This window comes from Anabrus simplex, chromosome 1 (genome assembly GCF_040414725.1).
Source record: "Anabrus simplex isolate iqAnaSimp1 chromosome 1, ASM4041472v1, whole genome shotgun sequence".
Lineage (NCBI taxonomy): Eukaryota > Metazoa > Arthropoda > Insecta > Orthoptera > Tettigoniidae > Anabrus > Anabrus simplex.
Window position 1 is genome coordinate 819,114,874 of NC_090265.1, and position 12,030 is coordinate 819,126,903.

Here is a 12,030-nt window from a genome sequence, read left to right on the forward strand (position 1 = left end):
TTCCTAGTAATCTAGCAAAGAAGGCAACTAAGGATAACATGATGGCAAGCATAATTGGCAGTCATACAAATTTTAGTGATAAATGGAAGGGTATGTATAGGTATTTTAAGGCAGAAACAGGTTCCAAGAAGGACATTCCAGGAATAATTAATGAACAAGGGGAGTGTGTATGTGAGGATCTTCAAAAGGCAGAAGTATTCAGTCAGCAGTATGCAAAGATTGTTGGTTACAAGGATAATGTCCAGATAGAGGAGACTAATGCTAAAGAAGTATTAAAATTTACGTATGATAACATGACATTTACAATAACATACAAAAGTTGAAAACTAGAAAAGTGGCTGGAATTGATAAGATTTCTGGAGATATACCAAAGGCAATGGGTTGGGGTATAGTACCATATCTGAAGTACTTACTTGATTATTGTTTGCTTGAAGGAGCTGTACCAAATGAATGGCGAGTTGCTATAGTAGCCCCTGTGTATAAAGGAAAGGGTGATAGACATAAAGCTGAAAATTACAGGCCAGTAAGTTTGACATGCATTGCATGTAAGCTTTGGGAAGGCATTCTTTCTGATTATATTAGACATGTTTGTGAAATTAATAACTGGTTCGGTAGAAGGCAATTCGGTTTTAGGAAACATTATTCCACTGAAGCTCAACTTGTAGGATTCCAGCAAGATATAGCAGATATCTTGGATTCAGGAGGTCAAATGGACTGTATTGCATTTGACCTGTCTAAAGCATTTGATAGGGTGGATCATGGGAGACTACTGGCAAAATGAGTGCAATTGGACTAGACAAAAGAGTGACTAAATGGGATGCTATTCTAGAAAATAGATCTCAGAGAATTAGAGTAGGTGAAGCTTTATCTGACCCTGTAATAATTAAGAGGGGAATTCCTCAGGGCAGTTTTATTGGACCTTTATATTTTCTTATATATATAAATGATATGAGTAAAGAAGTGGAATCAGAGGTAAGGCTTTTTGCAGATGATGTTATTATGTATAGAGTAATAATTAAATTACAAGATTGTGAGCAACTGCAACGTGACCTCGATAATGTTGTGAGATGGACAGCAGGCAACGGTATGTTGATAAACGGGGTTAAAAGTCAGGTTGTGAGTTTCACAAATAGGAAAAGTCTTCTCAGTTTTAATTACTGCGTTGATGGGGTGAAAGTTCCTTTTGGGGATCATTGTAAGTATCTAGGTGTTAATATAAGGAAAGATCGTCATTGGGGTAATCACATAAATGGGATTGTAAATAAAGGGTACAGATCTGTGCACATGGTTATGAGGGTATTTAGGGGTTGTAGTAAGGATGTAAAGGAGATGGCATATAAGTCTCTGGCAAGACCCCAACTAAAGTATGGTTCCAGTGTATGGGACCCTCACCAGGATTACCTGATTCAAGAATTGGAAAAAATCCAAAGAAAAGCAGCTCAATTTGTTCTAGGTGATTTCCATCAAAAGAGTAGCGTTAAAAAATGTTGCAAAGTTTGGGCTGGGAAGACTTGGGAGAAAGAAGACGAGTTGCTCGACTAAGTGGTATGTTCTGAGCTGTCAGCGGAGAGATGGCGTGGAATGACATTAGTAGACGAATAAGTTTGAGTGGCGTCTTTAAAAGTACGAAAGATCACAATTCGAAGATAAAGTTGGAATTCAAGAGGACAAATTGGGGCAAATATTAATTTATAGAAAGGGGAGTTAGGGATTGGAATAACTTACCAAGGGAGATGTTCAATAAATTTCCAATTTCTTTGAAATCATTTAAGAAAAGGCTAGGAAAACAACAGATAGGGAATCTGCCTTCTGGGTGACTGCCCTAAATGCAGATCAGTATTAATTGATATTGATATAGATTGATGAAACAAAAATTAAGATATTAAAACACATACCAGTACCGTAAATGACCTCTTTTATGGTCAAAATAACTAACAGATGGAGAGGCAGACAGACACTTCAATCACTTCAATTTTATTTAAACTTACATAAATTATGAAGTAGTAAAGTATCTTACTGGACTATATCTGGAGCAGACTGCAGGGCAAGGCTGTCACTAACATAGATAATGCCTCCTTCTCCAGTAACATTGAAAGGAGCCACTCCACCAGGAGGGATCCAGGAACTATTAGCAAGCCAGAACTTTGGAGAGTGTTCTTCCATCATCTGATGTGGCTGAATCACACGAGTGAAGAGCATGGCTCCTCGAAGAATGTTTACTTCCTCTGGATATAATGGATCATCCATTGGCTTCATACCCTTATGAAAATTCAGTATGGCATCCACCTGGAGAAAATCATGCACTGTATTGTAAATCACTTAGATGATTATGCATAATCATTGAATGACTGGAAACAGTCTGTGGATTTTCAGTAATGTAAGAACAGAAAAGTATGCAATGCATTACAAAACCAAAGTAACAACCTAAAGTTCAGTCAGCCAAAAAAATGTACAGAATGAATTCTTGATCTTTCCTTTCATTTTCCAGAGTCTATATTTTTGAATCACTCATGATAAATCATTCTTCCAGGATGATAACGCCCATCCACATCGTGCACAACAGTAAATGAACACCTGGAGGGACATAGGATTTGTAGAATGGACTGGCCAGTGTCTTCTCTGGACATGAACTGTATGCATGGTCCTTTTTAAAAGAGTAATTTCCAACCGTCAATATCTACCACTAATGATTAGGGTATGGAAAGATGCTGCCTTCAAGGAGTGGGACTGTTTGCCTCAAGAAATGCTCAGTGATATGGTACTGAGCATGGCCCATCACATTCAAGAATACCTCAGGGTTCGTGGAGGACCAATACGTTATTGAGCTGATGATTTAAGGGGAAGGAAATTGAGGGCCAAAGGGTCTAGTCTAGAGGAGACAGTTCAGGAGAGGTATAAGTAAGGAATCGGTATAAGTTACTTCAGTTAGAATAGAACAGGAAAGATGAGAAACAGGGGAATGTTACAGAGGAGGGGAGAAGGTAAGAGGGAAGGTTTTTGGTAACAAAAGGATGAGAAAGTGTGAGGATTAGGAAGATAGTGGCCATGGCCTTAATTAAGGTACAGCCCCAGTATTTGCCTGGTGTGAAAATGGGAAAACATGGAAAATCATCTTCAGGATTGCCAATGGTGGGACACAAACACACCATCACCTGAATACAAGCTCACTGCATGGCTAATTCTCTATAAGAATTCACACACAATTAGGTGTAACAATGATCCCTCATAACTTGAAACTATTTTCTTCATAACCAGTACAGTTCTACTACTACCACTTTCCACACATCCTTGTAGGGCTGCAGGTGTGTGTTGTGTCACACATGGGGATTTGGCTCTATTTTACAGCCAGATTAACTACCCAACATCAATCCTATATGGAGGGAAGTATTCACTATTGCCATAACCTGTACACAGTTAAGTTTAAATTATTCACTGAACATACAATATTTCTGAATTCAATGTAAGAAGTAAACTTACATAGTTGGTTGCATTAGTTGTTAGAGAGCTGTCGTTCACATGCAGTACCACTGTGTAGATGTCCTTGGGCAGTTCTAGGGCCTTGAGTATTTCCAGAGCTGAAAAAACAACATTCATTTAATAATAATGATGTTGATAGTTATGATGATGATAAAAATGGCTAAAGCTGGTTTTCTATGTTTTTCCATTTTCACATTAGGCAAATACTGGGGCTGTACCTTAATTAAGACCATGGCTGCTTCCTTTCTAATCCTAGCCCTTTCCCATCCTTGCATCACCAAAAACCTTCAATGTGTTAGTGTGACTTTAAACTACTAGGAAAAAAAGTAAAACATTATGCACCCTATAATTCAGTATGTGTAAAAAGGAGCAGAAAAGTCAGAATTCCATAGTTCTCACCTACATGTAACTTACTTTATGTAATTGTATACTTCTATCATATTTTATTTCAGTTTTACTTTTTCTTGGAATCTTTCCCTTTTTTTTTTTTTTTTTTTTTTTTTCTGATGACTTTGTTATTTCTGTTTGTACCTTACTCTATGGTATTTTCCATATTTATTAACTTAACCATTGTAGTTTGATTTTTATAATGATTCATATTGACTACAATCTGTACTCCAATAAACACACCTTTGATAATTAAATGTCAGCCTTGTCAATACTTAGAGTTGTTTTAATTAATTATTTTTTTAACACCTCATACTCCATACATATTTTGAGGACCTTATTGTCCTCTTCCTGAGCGTTTTTTTCTCTCACTACCAATTATCTCTTGGACCTTTACTTAATATTATATATCAAACACCAAAGTTCTAAACATCTCTTAATAGAAATGTAATGTGTGTAATCAAATAAAATATATTTATTGGGAAATGCATTTATTTCTGCTTCCCCCATTTGGAGGCTGCCAAAAAGACAAATCTTTACATAAAAATTTGATTAATAATTACAAGGGCAGTTTAAAATGTGTCTATAAATGATAGGTATATTATAGTAAAGCCTAAATAATTAAAAAATGTATCAGTCAATAATTTTGAAATCCATCAGAAATTCCTCATAGAACAAAGATATAACTAAGAGTATAAATTATTTTTTACTATTGCTAACGATCCTTTCAGGACTGCTAACCCAATGTCCTTAATGAATTGGTTATGCAAATTAAATTTCTTACAAAAGTTGTGGAATGTGTGAGTAATGGTGCCTCTTGCTCCTATCATCAATCCTCTGTGGAGTCCAGATGATATTTCTCGGCATAGTATAGAATTGTAGGTTCATACATATCACATTTCTCCTTGCGTACATCATGTGGTTGAGTGGATGATGCTTCGGTTCTAATTGTGGGGTCTATTATGAACCCTTTACTTGAGCCTGGTGATATAGCTATCATGTCAATCCGCCAGTTTGACCCTGTCTGATACAATCCATGTACCTCCTCGTAGACTGTATAGTGCTTTTCTCTCAGGGCTTCAGCAATCATAGATCTTACGCGATGATGTCGTGAATTCCGCAGGGTGTGACTAAGTGGATAGGAACCCAAGACATGACCAAGTGTTTCAGTCTCACTGTTGCAACGCTGACAGTAGTTATTGTCTTGGGACCTGCCAGGTAATGCACAAACTGGAACTACATTTGCTGTCAGTTTTATGGCATTTCTCCAGTCGCTGCTAGTTAAACCTTCAGGTTTTCATACCCACTGATTGGCTGGAGTGTATTCCTTATACAGTATAACACCCTTACCTTTTTGTGGTAAGGCACACCAGGCATCAAATTCTTTCTCACGGAGTTGTTGTCGCAGGAACGAGACTTCAACTGATTTGTATTCAGTATTCAGGAGTAGACAAAGCTTTCCGAAGCACTTCTTTGTTTCTGTATGGAGGTCTCTGGTATGGTTGATGTGTATATTGTTGGATCGATGGAGAGCTTAGCATGCATTTATGTGCTGTAGATAAGCCTCCCAACCATATTTGAAAGGACCGAGTCCTTTATACTTTTTGTCGGAGTATAACATGCTGTCTGGTGTATCTATTGGAAGTTGAAGAACTTCTTTCAAGGTGCTTTTGATAAGTTTATCAGTATCAATTGGAAACTCACAGGTATACGATGTAAAGGTGTAGTGTGGAATTTGTAGATCAAAGATGGGCATATGTAGGTTGATAGCACATTAAATTTCTGGTGTGGTTGCAGTAGTGCAGTTGATGCTAATGTGTCTAGTTTACTATTAAGTTTTTCCATCGTTAATTTAGCATCAAATATGGTAGCATTGTAATAGTTTACTCCGAAGTAGCGAATTGTCTCTGCAGGAATTATAGATGTAATTTCATTGTGACCATCCAATGTTAGAGATTTGTAGGTAGGACTTCCTTTTACTATAGAAATGGATTTAGATTTGTTGACATTGATCGTTAGGCCAGTTTCTTTGAATTCCTTGATAGCCATTTCAGTGATCTTCTAGCTGAAGTCTTGTTTTTTGCTACAATCAACATATCATCAGCAAAGCCTAGAATGGTTACGTTAGGAAGGCCCGGCATTATACAATATCCATGTTCTTCCTGGAACTCTGTTGATGAAAGTTCTTCGAAAATGTGGTCGGTTGCAATATTGTAAAGCACTGGTGATAAGGGAGAACCCTACATTATACCTTTATTGAGAACAATTGGTTTGGTCTTCTTGTAATGGGATTCTATTTGAGTAGTATTATTAGTTTGTAGTGCCATTATTAGATCAGATAGTTTTGATGGTAGGGCGTGGGAGGAGAATGTCATATAAAAACACTAAAATTACACTATTCTATTTACAATTTTCTTAAATTGTCATCCTTGTCTAATACCTAAGGATACAATAAATATATTAAAATTAGTATCTCATAAAAAAAATTTCTACATCTTCCAATTTCAGAGATCATGTCAGTTAAATTTTGCTGGTATTTCCATCTGTCCTCAGATCCCAAGAGTTGTAGCTCTTCACCCCAATCTACACCAAACATAAATGGCCTTGACCTTATCATTGGGTAACATGCCTGTCAGCCAAACACCGATGTCAGGATCACTATCTTTCTCCTCTATTTGCGAAATGGACAATATTTTGACACTTAAATCTGAAACTCTGTCAGTTGTTCTATTTAAAATTTAGTACCTTCACTTGCCTTTGACCTCCGTTGGTTGTCAATTGATACATTCTTTTTCACTAAAGATAGCAATAATATAAATGGTATAATTACATACAACTCAGGAAAATAAATACTAAATGTAGATATGTACAGTAAACCTTTGGAAAATATGTCCTGGTCCATTCAGTTTATTCAGCTACAAAATGCAAATATCCAGTATATAGTAACAAATACTCTTTGTTTATACACTTTATAATCACTTAAAGTCTGTTTCATAACAGTGGCAGCTTCTTAACTAACCCCATGGCACTACAGCCCTGAAGGGCCTTGGCCTACCAAGCGACCGCTGCTCAGCCCGAAGGCCTGCAGATGATGTGGTGAGTGACAGTTTCTTGGTTCATACTAATTATAAGTCATCGTCATCATGTTCTTCTCTTCCCAAACTGCATCTTTACAAGTGAAGACAGTATGTTTCTGGCAGATAAAGTGTGAACATGTTGGGCAAGTAGTCTTCGTTTTCTAGTTCTTGGTCCTGTCATAAACGTTATATATTCCAGGGTATTGGGGCCTTTCTTCAGATTGCTTTTGAACCAGCTGTGGTTGAAGTAAGTTTTGAAGTCTCTACCTCATTCCCCGGGGGATAGAGTCTAGACTGAGGCGACACTGTAAATATTCATTGCACAGTTCCGTTGAAAGGGTTTTCAGAAATATACGTCTACTCATATCACACTTTGCTTGCAGAATGATGAAGATGTTAATCCCTCCTACATTTAGAAGTGTGTAGAAGAGGGCTAGAGGCTATCGGCAACTTATGTGTGAAAGAGATTATCATCATTGCCAGGAACATACCTCCTATGTGTCAGAATTTGTGAAAATGAGATTTTAGCTAAGGATAAAGCTAAGATAAAGCTAAGGAGGCTGCTACTGATGATCGTGTTGTGGTAACAACGGATCTTCAAAGTGTTCTTTTGTGCCCTAAGTTGCTAGCATCCAAGATATATTACGGACAGAAACTTCAAGTACACAATTTCACAATTTATATTCTAAGGAACGGTGATGTTACACTTTATGTATAGCACGAGGGCAATGGTGGTGTAAGTACTTCTCCCCACCAATTAATTCACCCATGGATTATATAGCCAGAATGTGGCAAGCCAGACCCAAGAAACCATACAATGTGAAAACTGTCGACTTCAGTTTCTTTAAGGATTTTGGGCATAAATCAAACCACATCATTATGGGCTGGAAGAAAATCTGGCGACCCTGTAGTGACAGATATCCACCAACTGTGGTACTCAGCTGATGGAAGAATAAATTACAAACTGCAACACACAGCAGAGTGGGGAGAACTTCCTCAGAGGAGGAGAATGAGTTCTCCTTTTGGGTGATCCATGCAGTTTGTGCACTGCACAGTTGCCAATCCCAATATCTAAGTTCACTCATTTGTAAGAACTGAAGCAGGTAATTGAACATGACTACCACTCCTTCTATGATGATCTCTCCCTGTAAAGCTGGACAGAAGAGCATAGTGATCAAGTTGGTCAGTATAAATTTAATAAAGTACAATTAGGAAGCATTCATCTCAATAAACTGTAATTAAATGTGTGTGTGAGTAAAACTTCAACATAATAAAGGCTTCATTCTTAAAGCGAAATCTCCTATGTGTAATTTCGTGGAAACCATAACCTCCAATGTGTCAATGTGGCAATGTAATGAACGAAAGTTAAATATTTGGTCAAATAATTGATATTACTGCAGTTAAACAGTGCAGAGTTATAAAATGACTGGTAGAGAAGGGAACTAGATTACTTCAGTTATTATTAAGGTAAATATTATTATATGGAATAGTTTTATGTTTCTCCTGAAAAATTTGTCATTTTGCACACAGGAGGTTTGTTCCCAGCAACAACGATATGCACTTTTTAGCTTATCAGTCACATCCAATCCTTCCTTTGTGAGATTATAAAAAGTGAGCATTTCTGCTTCTTTGTCAATCTCATCACCATTGTGCATAGTTGACAACACCAAAACCACCTTGTTCTTCCTGAGCACATATGATAGCAAAGTTGCTATGTTTCCAAAACCAAACAAACTGCTTTGGCTTGTACAAAGAGAGGAGGAATTTCCCTTTTTCTTTTTAGAGTTCCTACCATAGTTAACCTATGGTTAGCTAGCATACTATGGGCTAATGGTACAGACCTATAGCAATTATCCACAGTTATGTTTTGACTGGATCAAGAAATTGGTTGAATAAGCCTTTCAACCACATCTTTGCCACTATTGTTCATTTCATAGGGACATTCTTGTTGCTTCCTAGCATGTATTTCCATATCCTGTGTATGGAATATTCTGCAATCTGTTAGGGCAAATATTTTCAGTCCATATTTTGCAAGCTTATTAGCAATGTATTGTCAGAAGGAATATTTACCATGGAACACATCGAACATTTCATCGATCGTTACATATTCACTCAGAGAAGAGTTTGTTTTGCAACGGTCAATGAAATCCTTGAATATTTCCCTGATAACTGTGAGTCTATCAACACACTGTCTTTCTGTTCTATCAGTAATACAGTCAAACGGTAAAGCTCAGAGTAAAAACTGAAATCTATTTATGCCCATAGTAGTGCGGAAAAGCTCAACCCCACTTCCACCTCACGCCCATAAATCTCTCAAGTTCAGATTGGATGACTTAAGTACCCCAGCTAAATAAATTAAACCAATCACAGCTTTGACTTCCATGATATTTGAGCTTGAAGCATCACATGGTCTACTGTAGTTTCCCTGTTGTTGTTCGATCTAATTATTTGTATAATTTACAATTTTATCCAGTATACTGCCAGGAAAATATAATTTCCATGCTTCTACAGGAGATGCATCATCTTGAGCCATACCTTTCGGGCCATGGATGTGTGTTACGATGTTGTGTCTCCTCACTCGGCCCCAACAAGCGCTGCAGTGTATGTTCCATTTAGATTGCAAGTCTCTTCCATTATACTGAGGTGGGCGAGGAGGGAGTTCAACTCTGACACAGTTATCCTCAGTTCCATCTTCTTCTTCAGTATCAGCCAAAACTTCCGTGTCTGTGTCATGTTCACTCTCTTCTGTGTCATTGTTGGCATTGTCTTCCTCCTCTTCTGAAGATAACATTTCCCTCTCATCTGCGTTGTCTTCGGGAAATAGTCTCTTTCTGGCAGCACATTGGTCTCTCAGTAATGCTTCATTCTGTTTACATTCCTTTTCAAAACTATCGAGCAAGTTATTCATCCTTTTCACTCCTTCTGGATCCATTTAGGGTACGACCATATGTAATATAAGAGTGCAAAAGTCACTGATAATTTAAAGCACCCAACCCAGCTGACCGTCACAATTGAGTACACTACTACTCACCCTCTCCGGCTTTACTCTTGACAACTTGGTGCTTGAGGTCCGTCTTGGATCGAGATATTTCTAGAATCTCAAATCCTTTGAACGTAATGTTTTCAAGAAACCCGGTTCACCAGTTTACTATTATCAAGTCTATCCATAATTAAGGACACTACAATAAAAATATAGACTATTAACGCACATTAATATTATTCAATGGCATTGTATTTATACAGAATTGTCATTTAACTTCACATTCTACCAAGACAGAGTGAACCCTTTTTATAGTTCGCTAACATTCATTTTATGAGGAACTGTTTTTCACTAAAGACCTTTACTAGAATGGACCTCCATACCAAACTAAACATGTTTAATGTTTCAAAATGACATCAGCCAAATTTATTTTAATGTATGTCAATAACTAAATTGTATAATTGCCCAAGAAGCACTGAATACCCTTAGTGTCTAAAGCAGCTGTAATTTTTAAGAGACCGGGTGAGTTGGCCATGCGGGTAGAGGCGCGCGGCTGTGAGCTTGCATCCGGGAGATCGTGGGTTCGAATTCCACTGTCGGCAGTCCTGAAGATGGTTTTCCATGGTTTCCCATTTTCACACCAGGCTGTACCTTAATTAAGGCCACAGCCGCTTCCTTCCAACTCCTAGACCTTTCCTATCCCATCGTCACCATAAGACCTATCTGTATCGGTGTGACGTAAAGCCCCTAGCAAAAAAAAAAATTTAAGAGATTTTACCAAAGACTTGTACTGCAATGAATCTCCATACCAAGTACAAATTTTTTTTTTTGCTAGTTGTTTTACGTTGCACCGACACAACGGCGACGATGGGACAGGAAAGGGCTAGGAGTGGGAAGGAAGCGGCCGTGGCCTTATTTAAGGTACAGCCCCAGCATTTGCCTGGTGTGAAAATGGGAAACCATGGAAAACCATCTTCAGGGCTGCCGACAGTGCGGTTCGAACCTACTATCTCCCAAATACTGGATACTGGCCGCACTTAAGCAACTGCAGCTATTGAGCTCGGTACAACAAATATGTTTAATGTTCCAAATGTGACATTAGGCAAATTTATTTTAATGTATGTTAGTAACTAGGATGTATAATTGGCCAAGAAATACTGTATGCCCGCAGCTGTAAAAAGTTTTTTTAAGAGATTGATTTTAACTGAACTAGATACTTAATCAGTATTTTGCAACAATTACAAGGACTTGACAACATTTTAACTATTTATATCCAAAAGATTGTACAGAGTTAACAAATTATAATATATCGCATAAGAAATATGCTAGTAATTTCAATAAAAAGTTTTATGGTGTACACCTAATATACAAAATAGTTTAAGAGTATGGTTCAATATGTACAGTATATACATATATTTTAAAATTATGTTAATATAGATTTGTATTAAGCCTTGTAACAATTTTTCCTTTGGCTGATGATGGCAAATACGAATGCTGAAACCAGTCCCTATGTTGAAATCTAATAAATATGTGATGTATTAATGACGTCACACTGTTGTAGTATTGAATAGGTGGAAACAATTAACCTCACTCCTTAATGTAAATCTGGATTCAATATGGACTATAAATGAAGTTTTTGACATTAAATAGTCATGAATGTTCTCAGGCTGAACTGGTAAACAAAACGAAAGTCGAATGTGCTCATAAAATATGCATGATGTACTGTACATTGTTTATTGGATGTAGAAGAATCCGTTTCACTGCCCTTATGGTGGCTGTGGAGTGAAGTCATCACTGGAGAAGCTGTATGATGGGCCATTTCCAGTGTTCCAAAGGTCATCAAAATACTTTACCCTGATCATCAAGAGTAAGAACGTCAATATTTCAATTGATCGCCTGAAGCCTATGTACTTACTGACTAATGGAAGTGGACATCATCATCTGGAAGTACCAGATCTTCAGACAAACTCCCATGCTAAACCAACTGAGGACAACCAGCAACAGAAGACTACTTGTTTTGGGAGAACTGGCCATTTCCCTTCTCAACATTTGGAAGTGGGGACTACATGTACTCCTTGGAGAGAAGAAATTGCAATGAAATATTTTGAT

The 12,030-nt window shown here is 37.4% G+C and overlaps 1 protein-coding gene across 1 annotated transcript in view; it reads right to left on the reverse strand.

The window, feature by feature from the left end:
* The window catches only part of LOC136873825 (uncharacterized), a 63,217-nt gene extending 59,224 nt beyond the window's left edge, over window positions 1-3,993 (reverse strand). Inside the window, exons 1-2 of the mRNA XM_067147088.2 lie at window positions 3,478-3,993; window positions 2,018-2,286 (exon numbers count right to left, since the gene is read on the reverse strand). Coding sequence (XP_067003189.2) covers window positions 2,018-2,286; window positions 3,478-3,594 — 386 coding nt within the window. The 5' untranslated portion in view covers window positions 3,595-3,993. The remainder of the gene's footprint in view (window positions 1-2,017; window positions 2,287-3,477) is intronic.
* Window positions 3,994-12,030: the final 8,037 nt, after the last annotated feature.